Source organism: Martes martes, assembly GCF_963455335.1.
Source record: "Martes martes genome assembly, chromosome: 7".
Taxonomy (NCBI): domain Eukaryota; kingdom Metazoa; phylum Chordata; class Mammalia; order Carnivora; family Mustelidae; genus Martes; species Martes martes.
Window position 1 is genome coordinate 79,312,467 of NC_137894.1, and position 21,255 is coordinate 79,333,721.

The window sequence follows — 21,255 nt, forward strand, 5'->3', positions numbered from 1 at the left end:
AGGATAAGGGGTGCCTGGGTGGTTCAGTGGGTTAAAGCCTCTGCCTTTGACTCAGGTCATGGTCCCGGGGTCTTAGGATCGAGCCCCATGTCTCATTCTCTGCTCAGCAGGGAACCTGCTTCCTTCTCTGTCTCTCTGCCTACTTATGATCTCTGTCTGTCAAATAAATAATAAAATCTTTAAAAATAAAATGAAGGATAATAGCGATTTTTCCTATCATTTAAAATTATGAGGATTAAACTTTTTATGTAGACTAAGAACTGGGGCTGGAATATAGTAAGCACTCATGTTAGTTGTCCTTTCTCTTTCTTTTCATCATTTCGCAGAACTATCTGGGAAAGTGGGGGAGACATGCAGGGAGGACACACACCTCCATACCCATATCCACACAGAGAGACTCACCCACACCTAATGGAGGGGAGGGTATCCAACTACCTCTTTTTTTCTTTCTTTCTTTTTTTTTTTTTGAGAGACAGAGCATTGTGTACATACACGCAGGGAGCGGGGGCAGGAGGAGAGGGAGAGAGAAAATCTTAAGTAGGCTCCACACCCAGCATGGAGCCTGACACAGGACCCCATCTCACGGCCCTGAGATCATGACCTGAGCCTAAATCAAGAGTCAAATGCTTAACCAACTGAGCCACCCAGGTGCCCCCCAACTACCTCTCTCATCACCTACACATCCACACTCTCAGGGAGTATATCTCTTTTTATTCATAGAAAGTATACTCATAACCAAACAAAAGTAGGCCCCACACCTATACAAAAAATGTGAGTATGGACTGGCATACATCACACAATCCAGTAGAGAAACATGGAGGTGGGGTTGGAAGGGAGCAAATAAGAAAATATAAATATGGGCAAGATGGTAAGTCTGGATCCTGTTGAGCTGCACAATACTGGGTGCCTAAACAAGTTTTATAGGAAGTAATTCCTCAACAATGAATGTGAAAAAAATATTTTAAGTAAGATAATGTATTTACTGATGCTTCTTCCATGTTGGCTACATTTATATAGCAATTTCCCTATGAGCTAGTAATTTCCAAATATAAAAGAAATTTTTTTCCTCCTTAATCCTATTCTTTCTGGTGCTTATGGTCTTGTGTATGTACATATACATGCATATATTTAGTTTAGGTATTTTAAGTTAGTGAATATTTAGAGGAGGAGGTTACAAACATAAGTGAAAGAGAAAAAAGAAAAAGAGTAATGTAGTTTCAAAGCAGATAATCTTATTTTCCCTCCTTTGGAAGAATAGTTGTTTATATGTGAGATGGGCAGTATGTCCTGTGGCAGTGCAGGTGGTTGGAATTAGACCAAGTTAATACCAAAATGTAAACATCTGCTTCTGTTTATGTCCTCAGCAAATGGGAAATAAAGCGCTGTCAGTGTTGTGGTTCTAGCGGAACACATTTAGCTTGTTCCTCATTACGATCATGGGAACAAAATTGGGAGTGTTTGGAATGTAGAGGTATTCTCTACAATTCAGGTAATATTTTGTAATTTTGAATAAAGATGTTTTTTGAAATGTATATTATTTTAAAATTCTTCCTGTATATCTGTAATGTTAACATTGGGTTTTAAATATACAGAAGATTTCCAAAAAGCCAAAAAACATACATTACCCAACACTAACAGTGTGGGAATAACTGATTGTTTGTTGGAAGAATCATCACCTAAATTACCCAGACAGTCACCTGGAGCCCAGCATAAAGATCTCCTGAGGTATGTATTTTGAAATGTAGAAAAATACAAAACTCTTTTCCTTTTTTTTTTTAAAGTAAGCTCTGTGCCCAATGTGGGACTTGAACTCACTACCCTCAGCTAAAGAGTCACATGCTTTCCCAACTGAGCCAGCCAGGCATCCCTATAAAGCTCTATTTTGAGAAAATTTAGACTGGGAAGTGGTATATATATATATGCACTTGGAATATTAACTGACCTTAGTATTCTGGAAGAGTGTTTTTCAAACTGCAGGACCAAGATTTGATCATGAAGTCATTGCAGCCAGCATTAATAAAAAGAAAACAAAACAACATAGAATAGAGTGTAAAATACAAGATTGCGTTGCAAATAGGATATATATGAAATTTATTTTATTGTATACTGAATCGTGATATAAAATACATATTATAGATCATTGTCAAGGTAGTATAAAATATCAAGTACACCACGTTACTTGGTTGAAAGGAAGGAATCATGTTTAATATAGTGATTTTTTTTTAATTGTGTAATCATGTGCTTAATATATTTGCTGTCAGTATTGGAGATCTAAATGTCACCTCTTTAGAAATTTCAAGGCATACTTACAAGTATTATTATGTGGTATTATTGCTTACATATTTTCCTACCTGGGCTGGTTCACCCTGTCCTTAAGTAACCTGGTGGTTCCCAGCTTCTGGGAGGTCACCATATTGATGCCAGACTTAGTGCAGACACCCAGTTGGCATAGTACACGACGGCCCAGAACTCCTGAGCTCAAGTGATCCTTCTGCCTCAGCCTCCTGAGTACTTGGGACTACAGGTGTATGCCACTGTATGTAGTAAAATAAGTAACTTTTAAAATCATTCATAACATTTAAATAAGACTAGAATTATAACTTAGTACCATGTCCAGGTATTTATTTATTCAGTTTAAGTTAGAATTTTTAAGTATATGTAGCTTTTAGAAGAAATACACAAAACATAAGTAGCTAGATGAAGTACTTTTTTGTTAAAAATAGTATCAAGTTAGGGACACCTGGGTGGCTCAGTTGGTCAAGTGTCTGTCCAACTCTTGGTTTTGACTCAGGCCATGATCTTGGGGTCCTGGGATCCAGCCCCACGTGGGTCTCCGTGCTCAGCACGAAATCTTGAGATTCTCTCACTCTTCCTCTGTCTCTCCCCTGACATCTTCCCACATCCCCTGCTCCCAGCACGTATACCCATGCACACTCTCTCTCTAAAATAAAATCTTAAAGAAAAATAGTATCAAGTTAAAACTTAGAAGGTAAAGAGAATTTCTGCAAAAATACTTGATAAGTAGATTTATAGATAGAAGTGGAATATGAAGTACTATTCAAAAAGTGAAGAATTGCTGTTTTAAGATATCACTTGTGTTAACTGAAAACTTATTACAGATTTTTTACAATATTTTTAGTATCAAAAAAGATGTTCACATTACTTTTAAAACTTTTAATATGTAGGTTTCCAAAGATGTTATACCAGGGAAGTTTGATTCCTTGTTTCAGGCTTTAACATCATATTCTAAAAGAATAACAGCATTTTCATTCCAGGTAGGAGCCAAGGAATCAACCTGCTACACAAAGGCATGTTTCTGAAGGATTGTTTTACTTCCAAAAGACTTAAGTTTTTCTGCAACCTGGGTTAATGAATAGGGGGTGTGTGAAGAAAGAAAAAGCAAAGCCTGATCCTCACTGGGGCATTGTAATGTCTTATGATGAGAAAAATTTATACTTGATGTAGAAAGATGATCCATGGACATTGCTCCAAACGAGATCATTTTGAGTACATTAATTTCAATTACAGATGGAGAAATTGAGGCAGAGACATTTGATTGGTCCGTACAATTGCCTGGAGATCTTAATAAGACAGCTTGCTAGGCCTCATGCTCAGAGGTTCTGATTCTGTTTACTTGCTGTCATGGCTCAAAAATTTGCATTTCTGGGGCACCTGGCTGGCTCAGTCCATGCTGTATGCAACTCTTGATCTCAGGATTGTAGGTTCGAGCCCCACATTTGGTGTTGTAGAGATTACTTTAAAGTCTTTGGAAAAAATTTTGCATTCCTAACAAGTTTCCAAATGCTGTTGCTGTTGTTGGTTTGGAACCACACTTTAAGAATTATAGCTATAGACTAAAAAGTACTATTGAAATGGTTGTGAGTTGTGTTCATAATATTAACTCTACTGTTAACTAACTTTATGATGAGAAATACATTGTGTACTCTCTTAAAACTATGGTTCTCTCATAGAGTAAGCAGAGATTACATTTGTTCTATTTTTTAAAGGATCTAGTAAACTTGAAGCAACTGGGTTTTTTTGTTTTTGTTTTTGTTTTTTGAAGCAACTATTTGTTAGAGCCATTGGCCAGGAGGGTAGGATTCTGAGCTTCTGATTCTTACATCTGAATCCACTGAATTTATCAAATTTGAAATAGTGATGTGTTGGTATTCTCATAGATCATTTATGATACTAGATTTTAATTAGTAGGAAATTGGGGAGGGAGTCAAGAATTTAGAATCAAGTCAAATAGCTTTTTGGTTCTGGTGGCAGCTGTTGTCTGTTTTTGGGTGGGAGCTGGGAAAGAATTTCCTTTTTAATTAATTTTTCTATTTTTTATTGGCTGAATAACTGCTCTGTCATGTAAAGTACTTTAGAGTACTTAACTTTTATGTTTAAATTCATGTCTTATAGGCAAGGCAATAAATTTAGAAAAGAAGTTTCAACAATAATGGTGGAATTAGGTTTTCAAATTAAAAAAAAAACTAAAAGATTATGGATTAATAAAGCCAATGTCTGGAATAGTGCCTTAGATGGATTCAGAAATCAAAACTTTAATCCTTCATACACAATTGAAGTAGCATATGTCGATGAAAATGATAACTTTGGAAGAGAGCATCCTGGATCAAAGCAAGAATTCCTAAGTCTCTTAATGCAACATCTTGAGAATTCACCAATATTTGAAGGGTCCTTGTCAAAGAATTTGTCTCTAAATTCTCAAGGTAATTTTATTATTGTATCTGCTGAATATACCATGTGAAAGAGATAGCTGGTTAGAATTAATATTTAGTCCCTGTGGTCAAAATGTATAGTTTACTTGGTTGTAAAATACTGATTGAATCACGGAAGAGTAGAGAAAGGGGAGTGGTATTTTTAAAATTTTCTAGTGGAAACTTTATTTAAGAATATGCTTAATTTTTTTTAGTAATATCCTTCTTAGAGTGAATTTATAATTAAGTATAACTTATTTAAAAATGTACCTTATATTCATTTGAATAGAGTCACCAAATGGAACAGATGATTATTTGAGCCCTTCTTGTTCACATCTTTGGAATTTGCAGATAGGATGTTTCTTCACAACCTAGGATTTTATCACATAATTTTCTGGTCCTCATCTAACAGATTTTTTAATGTATTTTTGCTTTCAAGAATTTTTCATGCACATATATGTATATGATACTTTTCTGTCTTAAGATGAATTTTAAAAATGCATTTCAGAAGAGTGATTAATTCTAGCATTCTTTTTTAGGAGCTTTTACACCACTTTTGCTGTAATAGGAAATTCAGACAAGTGAGAAGACTTATTTCATTCCACTTGAATTTTCTCCTGTATAGTCCCTAGAACTTCCTTATTGTTGCCTAAAGTGTCATTAAAATAGTTGAGAAACTACCAGGGTTTATTTGTACTATGTGTAGTACTCACTGTTTAATTCAAAACTCCCTAAAACAAATCATTCTAAATAATAAGTAACATTAACTCAAGACAGTTTTGGTATAGTAGGTGAGTGCATGAATTCACAAAATCTGAATCCAGTTTTGTACAAACCTACTTCAGTTGCTTTATTTCCTTAGATTAATTACATAGTCTCTCTGGAATTCATTTAACAGATACAGAAAGTATTACTGCTAATACATAGCATATAAGGTTATTGTTGAGATTTTCTTATTAGTTCATGTAGTGATAATGTTATTTATTAATAATTTGCTCTTAACAATATTAAGAGAAATAAAGGAAAATTTACATTATATCTTTTTGATTTATCAAGGTAGCTAAAACTTTTTAAGTTTTTATTTTAAGTTAACATACAGTGTTATACTAGTTTCAGGTGTACAAGGTAGTAATTTAACACGTACATATATCAGCCTATGCTCAACACGACAAGTGCAGTTTTTAATCCCCACCACCTATTTCACCCACCTCCCCACCCTTCTCCCATCTGGTAACCATCAGTTTGTTCTCTCTAATTAAGAGTTGGTGTCTTGATTTGTGTGTTTGTGTCTCTCTCATTTTTTCCCCTTTGCTTGTTTGTTTTGTTCCTTAAAATTCCACATGTGTATGAAATCATACCGTATTTGTCTTTCTCTGACTTATTTTGCTTCATAGCTAAAACATTTTAAATGACAATTTAAAAAATACTGAAAGCTGTGATGACATGGTTAGATAGCATATACTCCTGGGAGTACCTTTGTGCCATTTTGGAAAATAATTTATCCCTATTTATTAACAACCTTAAAAACATTTATATCCTATGACCTCCTAACAGCATATGTAGGACTCTATACTAATCAAATAATCAAAGATATATAAAAAAGAATATGGGAATAGATGTTGATTATAATGTTGTGTCTCATATAGTTGAAAGTATAACTTAGACAAAGTAGCCAGTAATAAGGAGATGGTCTGATTTGCAGCACATCTATAATTTAGTCTTAATCAGTCATTAACTGTAGATTTGAATAATTGTGTATAATATAGAAAAAGTTTACAATATAGTAAGTAAAAAAAAAAAGCACAAGTCAAACTATTTGCACTAATATACATACTAGAAATACACATCAAAATGTGCATACTGGTTATTGTGATGGTATTATATGTAATTTTTATTAAATTTTCCTGTATTTACATTTTTTCTATTATAGGTTATTTTTGTATTCAGAAAAATATATTTAGGTGAGATCTGTATTTTATATATGATTCTAGTTTCTGTAAATTATTTTACATTTATCTAATTCTTAGTTTTTGGGGGCTTTTAATTTACTGTATATATATTCATTATATATGATTATCTTATAATAATAAAAGAATTATATTTGATGTATTTTCATCTGTATCTACAGCTCTGAAAGAGAATCTTTACTATGAAGCTGGCAAAATCCTTGCTATTTCTTTGGTCCATGGTGGTCCTTCACCTGGTTTCTTTTCTAAAACCTTGTATAACTGCCTTGTTTATGGACCAGAAAATACCCAACCAATTTTAGATGATGTTTCAGACTTTGACGTGGCACAAATTATAATCAGGGTAAGAAATGTACTTATTTATTAAAAATCAGACTACGTTCTAGTTATATGAATGTAAATGATGGATCTACAATAGAATAATACTCTTTGTGCGGGTATCAAGAGGTATCAATATTTCTGTTTACCAGCAGAGTTCACAAACAATTAAGAGATAGATGTTAAGGTTAGACAGCTAAGATCAAAGGGCCACATTTAATGTTGATATGGCCAGTTAGATAATGTATTTGACTTTAGTCTGTGGTCAGAATGGTTTGTTACCACCCCTCAGAGTTAAATGGATTTATCTACCCTGCCAGAGACAATATAAGGCAGGTTCCTTATTGTCTGCTAGATAGCAGGGGAAAGTGCACTTTCTATAGGCAGGTGGATCTGCAAGGAGGGAGGACTTAGCTTACCACTCAAAAAACTTAGTCTCACTCCTACAGGGAGATAAGTGTGATAGGTGCAGAGAAGGGCCAGGCTGAATTTCTTTATGGAAACAAGTGGGGAGACTCAATGTTTCTACCTAAAAATAGTTATCATTTATTAAGCCCTGTACTACATATTACCTGTACAAACTCAGTTTAGTTATAATAATGCCCTCTAAGTATCATTGCCTACATGTTACTGATTTGGAAACTAATTGAGACAATGAAAGTCGTCCAACTTTTTTTCTTTTATCCTCCCTCCTGCTTAAGCCTACTCTATCCATTGTCTCCCTTAATAGGCAGTATGGTTTAATGGTGAAAAGCAAATGCTCAGGGCGCCTGGGGGGCTCAGTTGGTTAAGTGACTGCTTTGGGCTCAGTTCATGATCTGGAGTCCCGGGATGGAGTCCTGCGTCGGGCTCCCAGCTCCACTGGGAGTCTGCTTCTCCCTCTGACCTTCTCCCCTCTCATGCTTTCTCTCACTCTCACTCTCTCTCTCTCTCTCAAATGTATAAATAAAAATCTTAAAGAAAAAAAAAAAGCAAATGTTCAGAAGTCAGATTTTAGTTTGAAATAGCTACTATAAGCTCTGTGACCTTGGGGACCTTAGTTAATCTTAAGCCTCAGTTTCAAAATCACAAAGTAAATAACATGGAAGTGTGTCCTTTTATTTGGCCCAAGATGTCTTATCCTAAAATTTATCCTTTAACTCAAGTGAGTTTTCCTTTTTTCCTCTTTACCAAAACACGTACTTTAGTATGACTTCACTGTCTCAGCTTCCTCTTTTCCTGCTCATTTCTTTACTTCAGGCTTCTGTTACCACAGAGCATTCTTCCAAGTCAGCTAGTTTTTAGCTGATTCCAGGGATCTAAATCACTGCATGCAAAGGCCTTTCTTTCCTAATAATTCCTCATCTCCTTTTGTGATCACCACTGTCTTTGAATTCATCCCTTCTGTTTTCTTTAATACTGCATTTCTTCCTACTCCTGAAACTTGGGTTATTAATCTGTGTTATCCTAGTTCTCCCTCTGTACTATTTGGAAAGCTGCTTCCTGCCCATAACCTTTCTGAATGATTCCCAGACCTCTGTTTTTGAGCCACTAGACTTTTATATCTAGATAGGGTCTGCGTCTTACTAACACACTGAGTCCAACATGTTTAAGCCAACTGTTTTTTCCCCCAGAGTTTTTGGTTTGTTTGTTTGCTTGCTTGCCTGATTTTTCTTTTCAAAAGATTTCTTATTTCCATGCCTTTCTGGAGAAGTGTCATTTTCATTCTGCCGTATTCCACTTATCAGAATGTATCAAGTCATCTGTCTCTAAAAGTGAAGTTTATCTTCAGCATTTTCCTCTTATTTCTAATGTACTTACTATACCAAACTCAAATTATTTCTAGGTTTAAACAATTAGGATATTATTCTAATAATCAGGATGATTCTTTTAAAAGTATAGTTTTGACAACATTGCCTTCTTTGGAATCTTCAATGGCTTCTCATTGCCTATTGAACAAAGTTCAAGCTATTCATTAGGGTATTTAAGACTTCTAGCTCTTCTCACGGATTTATCTATTGTTTCTGTGCTCCTATCCAATGTTTGTTCATTTAGTCAACAAATAACTATGTACCTCATATTGTTTCATCACTGAAGATATAGTAGTGAACCAAAGTCCCTGCCTCTTTGAAATTTACATTTTAGAGAAAACACAGAAGATAAATATATAATATACTGCCGTATAGTAAAATGTATTGTAAAAAGAATAAGAGAAAGGAGATAATGTTTGGGGTATAATAAGATGGAACTTGGGCTATGCTTCTGTAACAGAGACCCCAACAGGTGTTTTATTTCTCTAAAATTTGTTATCTAGATTTTAGTGTAGGGATTGGCAAATTATAGATACAGGCCAAGTCTGGCCTGCTGCCTCTCTTGTTGTAGATAAAGTTTTATCGGAACACAGCCATACCTACTTACCATTTGTTATGTGCCTATGACTGCTTTCACACTATAGTGGAAGAGTTGAGTAGTTAGGGCCCACAAAGCATAAGATGTCTGGCCTTTCAAGCAGCTTGTATTTTAGCAATATGGTTATGATACATCTAGGGAATTGGATTCCTTCCTCTCACTGTGTAATCACTTAGGATATCATCTTCATCTACATGAGGCTTGCTCTTAAGGGAAGAAATAGAAATAGAGTTCTGGAAAGTTTGACACATTTTCACTCACATTCTTTTGGATAGCTCTCAGTCACATACAGCCAGATTTAGCTGCAAGGAAAGTTTGGCTGTCAACTAAAATTCAGGGTAGTGGGTTTGGGAACAAAGGTAATATTTACCCAACTACTTGTGACAGTGTGTGAAGGTAGTATTTTGAACAGGGTAGTTGAAGAACTTCTGGAATTTCAACAGAGATCTGAAGTGAATGAGGGGAATCATATAAATCACTGGGAAAGAGTTTTTTTGGAAAGAAGATATAAAAAGTAAAATTTGTATTCAAATAGACCATTGACTGCTTCCTGTTTTTAGTCTTTCTTTCCTTGTGTAACTCTTTTAAAGAGCTAATCTATATGAAAGTGTCTGGCACATTAATGGTCAAGTGTTCCTTTTTTTATACTATTTCCTGAACTATTTTGATTCTATCCCTGTTTTAAGTACCTCATTAAGTCTTTAAGGCCCTCATTCAAGTCTAACAGCTGATATTCTTTCTCTTTCATGAAATCTCAGGTTATTTCACTTACTTCTCTAGTGCTATATAACTGTTCTGTGTCAATTATTATCTCTTATGTAAATAATTTCCTATATTAAAGTACCAGTTTACTATAGGTTTCTTGAAGGCAGAAATTGACAATATTATTTAAACTGGATTGTCCTTTATTCTAGAAAAATAATTCTTGATATACTTTCACTCCACACTGGTGTTCTCCAGAATTGAGTATAAAGTAATAAGTGTTATTTGAAATGTAAAAATCATTTACAAGTAAATGAGTAAAGGTGTATTTTCTTCTTTGTTATAGGTAAATACTGCAACAAATGTGGCTGACTTAAACTCAGTAGTAAATGAATGCTATAACTACCTAGAGCTTATTGGATGTTTAAGACTTATAACTTCATTAAGTGATAAATATATGTTGGCAAAAGACATACTAGTTTATCATGTAATTAAGAGAGTCCAAGCACCCTTTGAAAGGTAAGTTGTTTATATGTGATTCTCTCAAATTACATGTTTAAAGTGATTGTCTTACAATGAGATATATTTGATAAAAATTTAAGTGCTTTTTTATTTTAATTTTTTTTAAAAGATTTTATTTATTTATTTGACAGAGAGATCACAGGTAGGCAGAGAGGCAGGCAGAGAGAGAGGGGGAAGTAGGCTCCCTGCTGAACAGAGAGCCTGATGTGGGGCTTGATCCCAGGACCCTGGGACCATGACCTGAGCCGAAGGCAGAGGCTTAACCCACTGAGCCACCCAGGCACCTCCATTAAGTGCTATTTTAAAGTAATGCTTTAAAAGTAATGCCTTAAGAATGATTGCCGTTCTAACCATTTTATACAGAATTGGTGTGAATGTATGATGCTTGGGTAGGAAAAGTAATCATTAGTTCAATTTATAATTATCCTTCTAAAAAAAATTTTAAATTCTTAGCATGTAAGTCAACTCTTCCATTTCCTTTCATTCATTTAATAACTGTTTATTGAGTACCTGTTGTCTGCTAGGTAATGGGTACTAAACATTCTTTGATTAACAAGGTAGATAAGAGTCTTGCTCTTCATTACCTTAGAGCACTGGTCTTCAGACTTTTTGTTCTTATAATTCTTAAAAGAAGTTTGTAAACTTACAGTTATTCTCACATTTTTCTGTTTGTGTATGTATAAAATGTATATGAAAATAGGGAGAATGGTACACCATGCAGTTACCACACAGATCTAATAATTACCAGTCAACCTGTGGCAGGTCTTGTTCATCTGGCCTACCTTTATTATTGACTCCAGGATTCGATTCTTCTCCTCTCCTCTCCTCTCTTCTCTTCTCTTCCCTTCCCCTCCTTTCCCTCTTTTCTTTCTTTTATTTTTAAAAAATATTTATTCATTTTAGAAAGAGAGAGCAAGTGCCTGTGGAGGGAGGGGCAGAGGGATAGAATGCTCAGGCAGACTCCCCACTGAGCAATGAGACCCATGTGGGGCTCGATCCCACACCCAGTAAGATCATGACCTGAGCCGAAGCCAAGAGTTAGATGCTTAACCGACTGAGCACAGGCGCCCTGACTCCAGGATTATTTTCAAGCAAGTTCCAAACGTAATACCATCTCAGAAGTGATCATTTTTTTAAAAAAATTTAAGTATCATTAACCTATGGATTTAAATATATTTGATGTGTTCACAACTGTTATACTTCTTAAACTTACTGGAGTTCTCATTGTCTCCATGTTTGGCCATTGTAAATGTTCTTATGTTTCTTTTGAGTTCTTTTGATATTGACCTTAATGATCTTTGATAGCTTTCTTGGTATATAGCAGGGTATTTAAGGCTCATTGTGTGCATTTTCGACTGAGGAACCTTTGTTTCTTTGAATGGTGAATGAGATTTCCAAAATACAGTCTGGTTGCTAGGGATGCTTTTTTTGCCAGATTGTTCAGTGTTCGTAGGCCTTTTCAGTGGACCCAAACTAGGACATATAGGGTTGTTTTGGTTTGGTTTTGGTTTCAGCTTTTTAAGGTAAAATACATCTTGAGTTTTACTGATACTTCAAATTCACTGCTATAAGATTTTTAACCTTTTCTTTGTCCCATGTTGAGAACCTCCGTTATCAGCTCAACAACACAGGATAATTAGACTATTCTAAATAATTAGAAATATTTACTGAAATATTTCAGTAATATTTACTGAAATAATTACTGACTTCATTTATTCCACATTTCATAAACAGTAGTCTCAGTAACATTACCAACATTATTACCAATAACTTTATTGAAAACAGGTTAACATTATTTTTCTAGGGCTGTGTAGTCAAATTACTATATATATATATTTTTTTAAAGATTTTATTTATTTATTTGACAGACAGAGATCACAAGCAGGCCGAGAGGCAGTCAGAGAGAGAGGAAGGGAAGCAGGCTCCCTGCTGAGCAGAGAGCCCAATACGGGGCTTGATCCCAGGACCCTGGGATCATGACCTGAGCCGAAGGCAGAGGCTTTAACCCACTGAGCCACCCAGGTGCCCCAACTTACTATATTTTAAAGACATTTGGAATATTTATTCTGTGGTGTTCTACTATGAGCTATATATACATTTTATTTTCATTTTTTATTTCATTTTTAGTGATTTAAAAAAAAATTTTTTAAGGTTCTGTAAAATATTTACATGGTTCCAAAATCAAATTTATAATGAAAGTATATCAAAAGAACTCAGCTCTGTGATACAAATTGCGTTCAAAGAAGTATAGCTTTCATCCTTATCACATCCACTTTTCATCCCCTTATGAAGTCAACATTTTAGTGACATTGTTTAGCCATTATTTGTCGGTTTTTTAAATGATAGATAAATATATGTGTGCGTCTGTAGTAATTTCTTTTATTAGATAAATAGTAACATTACATCCACCCTTTTCTAGTCACTTTTAAAAATTGGCAATATATACTGGAGATCATTTCATGGTGGTAAATACTTCTATTTTTAGAATCTATATCACGTGGCCTTTTCCTCTGTGTGTGTGTCTTGTAAAAACACTTGTCATTGGATTTTGGGCCAGTCCCAATAATCTAGATAGGATGATCTCAAGATATTTAATTTTATCTGTTTAGAATTTTTTTCCAAATAAGATCACATTCATAGGTTCTAGGAAATAGGATATAGACTTATTGGCAGGGATGGGGGGCTAGGACTCCATTCAGTCTACATCAGGGTAAATGACAGTATTGGGATTTATTTCTGGCACGTCCCTGGAGCTACAACATGGAGAATGAACTCGGGAATTTGCACACCTGGTAAAGCAGTTCTTCTGCAGGTGGTTTGTAATAGGGTGGTAAAGCGGTATATAGAGAAATGAGCAGATAAAAGGGATTTCAGACAAGGAAATTCATAGGACTTGGTAATAAGAAATGGAAGAGGAAACAGTTAAAGAGGACTTTTAGATTCAGCTATACTAATTTGATGGGTAATAGAGGCATATACCATCAGTTATGGTTTAGATTTTAGTAGTAAGGTGATGAACTTTCTTTTGCACTTAGTAAGTTTGAGTACTTGAAATATATGCTACCATTAGCCTGTTGGATATATTTCTGGGCTAGAGATACTAGAGTTTATTTTATTTTTAATTAATTAATTTTTTTTAAAGACAAGGCAGATTTTATTTTTTAAGATTTTTATTTGTTTATTTGAGAGAGAAAGGCAGAAAGTGAGAGAGAGCATGAGCAGGGTGAGGAGCAGAGAGAGAAGCAGACTTCCTGCTAGAGCAGGGAGCCCGATGTGGGGTTCAATCCTGGGACTCTGGGATCATGACCTGAGCCGAAGGCAGATGCTTAACTGACTGAGCCACCCAGGCTCACTGAAATAATAGATTTTATAGTGATGAGTGTATACCTGCTAAATACAGCCATGGGAGAGGATAAGAGAGAAGAGAAATTGGCCTTGTTACAGATCCATGAGACACAAACATCAACATTTAAAGCAAAGTAAAGAAAGAAGCAGCTTTGTAAGAGACTGAAAAGATCTGGCTAAAGAAGGGAAATCAGAAGACTGATGCCATAGAAGGAGATCATTCATAAATTAGGGCAGTTTTTCCTCAGGTGTAGACAAGAGTAGAATAAAAGTGAGTTGGAAATTAGCAAAGGAAGATAGTGAATGTGGGTAAGTCTTTCAGATAGGTTGTCTTAAAGGAAAACATGGCGTTGAATGAATCTTTTTTCCATTTAAAGATGGAAAAAATAAGCACATTTCTGTGCTCTTGAGAATAACCCAGTAGAAGGGGGGATGAATCTGTAACAGGGTACCTGAGGAGGTGGGTAGGGGATCCAGAGCCACAGATAGGGCTTAATCAGTCTGATAGATAAAAATATACCTCTGTTCTTTCCTAACGAGTGAGAATGTGCATTTAAAATAATTTACTTGTTCCTTGTACTTTGTTAATTATCCCTTCATATTTTGCTAATTTCCTGTTAAATTGTTCTTTTAGAAAAATGATTTGTATTTTTTGTGTATTAGAGAAATTAGTTTTCTGTCATATATGTTACCACTTTGTTTTTGCCTTTGTTAATTTCTTTTTAGCAGTACATACTTGAATTTTTTTGTGGCTAAGATTTATTACTCTTTTTCTTTGCAGTTTCTAGGAAACTTCATTTTATACTCTAGCTGTGAAGTATAAAATACTTTCACATGTCTACTTTTTTCCTCTTAAAAATTGTTAGCTTAATTTTACTTCTTTTTTTTATTGTTTTAGTTTTAAAACTATCTTACAAAATCAAATAGCATGGGCAGATAAAATTTTATAAATATACTTGCTTGTTATTGATTTAAAAGTATCGTATCATGTATATCTATATTATTATGTTTTTTCCTCACATATAACTATGTGTGATAGTGAGTTAGCTAGAAATGTTAATTTGTAGTTGTAATACCAAACACATGTATGAATGTTGGCTTATTGTTTATCTTCTTATAAGTTTTAAGCAGGGTCTGAAAACTCTTGGTGTTTTGGAGAAAATTCAGACTTACCCAGAAGCCTTTTATAGCATCTTCTGTCATAAACCTGAGAATCTTACTGCAAAAATCCTTAGTGATCTTTTTACAGTACGCACATTATCTGACGTACAGGCTTTGGGATTTTGGAACAGTTATCTACAGGCTGTTGAGGGTATGCGGATGTTTTATTTTTATTTAACTGTCATAAAACATTTGTTTTGGTATATTAATTTATTTCTTTGAGTTTTGCTTTTTGATGATAAGACTTTCATCTGCTAACTCCACATTTACAAAATATTTTTCAAGACAAGTGTATATGACTGAGTTCAAAGTGATGAGGAAAGATTACAGAGTAAATTTCAATTTTGCAATTTGTTTTCCTCTAGATAACTTGAGGTAAAAGGCATTCTTCCTAGAAAACTTTATATGGGTGACTGCCACAGCATAATCTTAAAGCTAATTATCTTCTATTTCATCTTTTTCAATTTTAAGTTAAATATCATTGAGCATTAGCAGTGTAAAATCATCCTGTTTAATATGATATGAGTTGAAATTCTTTTTTAGCTAGGTTATTCAGTTAGTTTATTCAGTTAGTTTATACCACTTAATTTTCCTCTCTGAGTTTGATGAACTAGTGTGTCAAATAGTGATGATCTAAAAATGGCTTAAAATTATTTTTATTATCATACCCCCTGAACCTCGTGGATTGTATAATAATTTTATATTAGAGAAGACATTCAAATATATAATGAGTAGCAACTAAATGACTTCCTGAGTCATACTTTGAGGTTCAAGTAAACATTTATTAAGTGTATTATTTTCCTGTTACTGTGCTTGATCTGGTGATTTATTTTGCCCAAGATAGATAGATGTTAGAGTCTCTTAAACATTCCCTGTCTAGTTGGGAAAGCATCTACATTGATAGTAATATATATATATAACGTGGATTTTCTTTTTTGGTAAACTTTTCAGATGGTAAATCTGCAATAACAATGGAAGACATTCTTATTTTTGCAACCGGTTGCAGTTCCATTCCACCTGCAGGATTTAAACCCACTCCTTCAATTGAGTGCCTTCATATGGATTTTCCTGTTGGGAACAAGTGTAATAACTGTTTAGCTCTTCCAATCACCAATACATATCAAGAATTTCAAGAAAATATGGACTTTGCCATAAGAAACACCCTAAGACTAGAAAAGGAAGGAAGTTCTCACTACATTGGACATTAAAATGTTTTGAACAAAGAAATGCTTCTTTAAAAGCTGCTATTGATACTTTTTGTTTCAGAAATCTGTCCATTATTTGAACAAACTTGTCAGCTTCTTGGCCCAATAAAATTTATATGAACATAAAGGAATGTTTTTGGCCACTTAAGCTAAAAAATTTTTTGTTAATGTGTACCAGTCAAAGTTGATATTTTTCTATTTTCTTAATATACATGCATCATAAACTTTAATATAAATAGTTTTAAAACAGCTGTACAGACTTTGTTCAAGTATAATAACCTGAGATATATATATATATATATATATATAAAAGAAAAAAACTTGTATTCAGTGTTTCTGCAAATTAGGATTAGCTATAGGATGCCACAATGATTTTTCTAGTTTTATATAATTTGCAAATTATTATTTTATTTTAAAGCATTAAATAGAAAAGCAAACTGATAAATCGTGTTATATAAATCAAAGGCATATATTCTGGGGTATGTGTTATAAATATTTTTCCTAGGATGGCACTGAATTGGTTAAAAATGTTTTTAGATTACTGATTTATATTGAAACAGACCCACACTGCAATTAGACTATGCCTAATGGGAAGTATTATGAAAAAGCAGAATTGCACAAATATTGTAAGAACCTATGGACATTCCATAGTCTTAAGAACACTTCTGAGGTGGATAAAATATATTTGAAAATAACTTAAAAAGTGTTTAAAGGCTTGGCTTTGATCATAGGACTTTCTTTTTTTCTCTATATCCCATGTGTGGTATTAAAACCACATTATGTCTGATTCAGATTCTGATATCATTTGGGGTGTGTCATTTATCTTTGTGGATTACCATGAGTCTTTGACATTTATTATCAAGTTGGTTGTATGATAGGTAAGCTGGTACCATTGCATTATACATTACCTTCTTTGCTCTTGAAAGATATCTTTATTATATAAGCAGTGGAAAAATGTGTAAGAAAGAAGTACAAACAGAATGAAAAACCCACTCTAATCTCACAGTGCAGAATTAACTAGTATGTTTCATTTATTCTTACTATAAACTATTTTCCTTTCCTTTTAAACTTTATTGTTATTGAAAGTCAAAGAATACCTTAAAGTAACAAGAAATCATGTAATAACAATTTGAAAATACATAGTCCCATAGTTATGTCCCCATGTTTGTATTCTTGCAAGAGAAGAAAGTGGAAAAGTTTTATGTTCCTAATCCATTATCAAACATAAATGTGTTTTCCACCAAAGTAAATTTAAATTGCATGAGAGTTAAATCATTATGAGAGGTTGGTTTTAACCACATTTTTTTATATACAAAAGCAGTTATCAACTATCATCATATTCTCATCCTTCCCAAGATATCCTTAAATTATTGATATTTTCAAAGAAAAACAACAGGATTGATTTGATACTGGTGATGTAACTCTTTAATACCAAAGGAAAGCTAAAACATATTCCTAGTATAATTTTCCTTGTTATACTTATTGACAGACCCAGCAAATTAAAGTTTCATTTTGACTTGAAGTTTTTAAGAACATTATAGAAGGCATTTATTTGTCTTATATTGTGTTATTGTTGTTGTTGTTTTTTAGATTTTATTTATTTATTTGACAGAGAGACAGCGAGAGAGGGAATACATGGAGGGAGAGTGGGAGAGGAGAAGCAGGCTTCCCTCTGAGCAGGGAGCCCAATGTGGGGCCTGATTCCAGGACCCTGGGATCATGACCTGAGCTGAAGGCAGACGCTTAACGACTGAGCCACCTGGGTGCCCCCGTCTTATATTGCATTGTTAGATCATCAAAAGTAATTCAAGGATTGTTTAAGAGTTTGAATATCTAAACTTCAAATTTGCCATATAGTTTTTATTCCAAATGTGTTGATAAATTGGATATTTCTCAACCGTACCCAGTTTTTATAAAATTTAAAAAGCCATTAAACAAATAGAAACCAAAAAATCTAATTAAAGCTATTTTCTGTCATTTGTAGTTTTAATTTTTCCTACAGTGGTAATTAAAATTGATGAACATTCACACAGATTTTGGGTGGAGTGGGGTGGTAGGGAAATGATGTGCTTGGGTTGACTATAATTAAAAAAAGTATTTCAGTTCCTCATTTCACTATTTTATGTGTAGACAGGGCCTTTGGGATGTGGTGTGATGTAAATAATTTCATATATTCACATTTCTAAAGTGATGCATACTCATTACAAAACATTTTCTAGGTTTAAGGATGTTCCATTAGTTTGAGTTTTAAGTTAGTCTGTGTAGTCAAGGCATAGTAGAGAATCCTATAGGTTATTTATTTTTCTGCAGTGTTACTTTGTCATATGGTTGATACTGTGATGTTCTTTTTCTGTTCATTGTTCTAACCAGTACACAACTCTTGCTGACATTGATTTTTAAAAGTAATTATGCTATAAACCCTTATAAATGTGTATTTGTATTTAACTATTTCAGTTGTCTAAATGCCCTATATTTCGAGTGTGTTTTCTATACTCAATATTGAGGAAAACCATAAAGTCATCTATTGTATATCTATTAACAGTCTTTGATTAGTTTTAAATTCATTGTTTTTAGACACTTTTTAAACCTTTTGGTATGGGAAGTTCATCTGAAGACCTTTTATACAATTCTTTACTATTCTTGTAGTCATTTTAATGTTTTAGTATTTAAGGTTAAAGTTTCTTTAAAATATCTCATCAGAAACTGGGTTATGATTTTATACATTGTAATATTTAATTTCTATATTATGAATAAGCCATTATTTGGGTCAAGTAAAAAGCCTTCATTTGATTACTAACCTGAGAATTCACATTGGCTTCTACTTTATGCCAAACTTGTAATAATTCTTTCCCTAAATTTGTGGAAGCTATTGTACTCAGTGATGAACGCGAAGTGAAGGAGATTGTAATAGGTAAGTTTTCTCCATGACTTTGCCTTTAGTATTTAGTCATTGTAAGAAAATGATTAGAACAAAATTCCATTTAAATGTAATTCTTTTATATAGGGATTATCACTTTCTTCATTGTTAGTTTTACAAGAAGCTATTAAATTAGTGTTTATGCTTTAAGTAATGCAATACAAAGTTTTATGCTTTAAGTAATTCATTACAAAGTAGAACATCACATTGTATAATGGATTACTTGAATGTATATGTAGTTTAGAAAAATTTGGATTGCTTGAAAAGACCCAATTTTCAAGTTCTCATTTTGACTGTTATCTTTTCCAATTGCCAAACATATTCCATCCAGTACCTGCTGTATGCCAGGTATTATGCTAGGTGATAGTTGATGTGGCAGCCTATTCCTCCCTCCCCTTTTTTTGACTTCAGATGTAACCAGAAAACATGATACTGATAATGACATTCCTAAATAAATATGTTCATGCTACTAAATGTGAAGTGCTTATATGAACTATTTTAAATAACTCGTTAGGATTTTAAGATTCTGACAATGCTAAATAGATAAACAAGATCTTTTTCATATTTGAGAGATCCTGTAAGCAGTTGTTGACTGACACCTGAGAACCTCTCTTTAAATAGCCATATTGAGACATTGTGTTAAAACTATTCCCTAATGTAAAATAATAGTTTACCAGAATAAATTATTTAAGCCAAAAATCTGGATAGGTAGAGCCAGTTAGTTAAAAGTCTACAGTAAATTAGGTTAACACTTTGAAGCCATAGTTTGATTCTTGCTGATTCTAAGAATGCGTAACAAATTCCTTTCTCAGTCTCAGCCTTACAGGGTCTATTTGTCTACTGCCACCATTTTGTGGGGTATTTTTTTTATAAGGTTTTTTTGTCCACCCTATGTGCACACCTTAGTCAAAACAGTTTTTATCATTTCATATGTATATAAATGTTAAACATTGTCTTAATGTTTTATATTAATATGACTCAGTCTAGGGAAGAAGTCTGTGATAGAACTGACATGGTTAGCTGATAGATTTGCATTTGAAAGTGAAAGTACCCAAATCCACAAGATTGGGCTCTCACATATTGGAAGAAGATAAATGTATGTTTTACATTCCATGAGAACAAGCAATGAAGTAGAATTTTTCCCTAGGGCAGGAATTGTCATTTGTTTAATTACAGTACACTTAGATCATTGGTGTTTCCTTCAAAATATTGCTTCAAAATAACACTGAATAAAAAAAATTTTCTTAGTGAATATGCCAGTTAGCTGTAAAAATGAGAGATGATGCAATTCCTAAAGGTAAAGAATGTAGGTTCATAATCTTTTATCAACCTATTTTTCCCACCCACCAGCCCCTGGTAGCCACTCTTGGTCTATTTACATGAATTTGGAGTTTTTTTGTTTTTGTTTTTTTTAGTTCATTTGATGTAGTGATAACTTTTCAACTGTAAGGTGAATATGGCCTGGGACATAATATATAGTATGGTGACTACAGTTGGTAATTATTGTATAATTGAAATTTGCTGAGTAGGTTTTAAATATTTTCACCAAAATAAATGAAGATGAATATTTGAGGTAATGGATGTGATGACTAGATGGGGGGAATCCTTTAATAGTGTTATAATTCTATTAAATCATAACTATGTAAACTACAAATTTTGTCAGATATACCTCAAAGTCGAAAAACTTTTTTACACAAAAACTAAAATCAGCAGATACGTTTGTCAATCATGGCTTCACCCGCACGTTAGAATACCAGCTCTGGGGACGAGGTCCCCAAGTGGTTAAGGCGATGGACTGCTAAAATACCAGCTCTGTCCACCAACTTCCCCCACCCGTTATGTGATCTTGGAGTTACCTAAAAGAAAGGGAGGAGGCTACCAATTTGCCATTTTGTAGCTTCTTAGCTCCTGTGTACATGTAGGCAAAATCAGTATAAAACTAGACCATCTTGCCTAACGGATGAGATTGGGAAATCTGCCAGAATTTAGAGCAATGCTCCAAAACTGCCTGTTTCCCTGAA

General features: G+C 33.8%; 1 protein-coding gene across 3 annotated transcripts in view; it reads left to right on the forward strand.

Annotated features, from left to right (window-relative positions):
* Positions 1-16,568, forward strand: part of G2E3 (G2/M-phase specific E3 ubiquitin protein ligase) — a 59,261-nt gene extending 42,693 nt beyond the window's left edge. For all 3 annotated transcript variants that reach the window (XM_080807895.1, XM_080807896.1, XM_080807897.1), the window contains 7 exons: positions 1,365-1,489; positions 1,593-1,725; positions 4,414-4,721; positions 6,838-7,019; positions 10,431-10,603; positions 15,073-15,263; positions 16,064-16,568. In XM_080807895.1, the coding sequence (XP_080664021.1) occupies positions 1,365-1,489; positions 1,593-1,725; positions 4,414-4,721; positions 6,838-7,019; positions 10,431-10,603; positions 15,073-15,263; positions 16,064-16,320 (1,369 nt within the window). In that variant the 3' untranslated portion in view covers positions 16,321-16,568. The remainder of the gene's footprint in view (positions 1-1,364; positions 1,490-1,592; positions 1,726-4,413; positions 4,722-6,837; positions 7,020-10,430; positions 10,604-15,072; positions 15,264-16,063) is intronic.
* Positions 16,569-21,255: the final 4,687 nt, after the last annotated feature.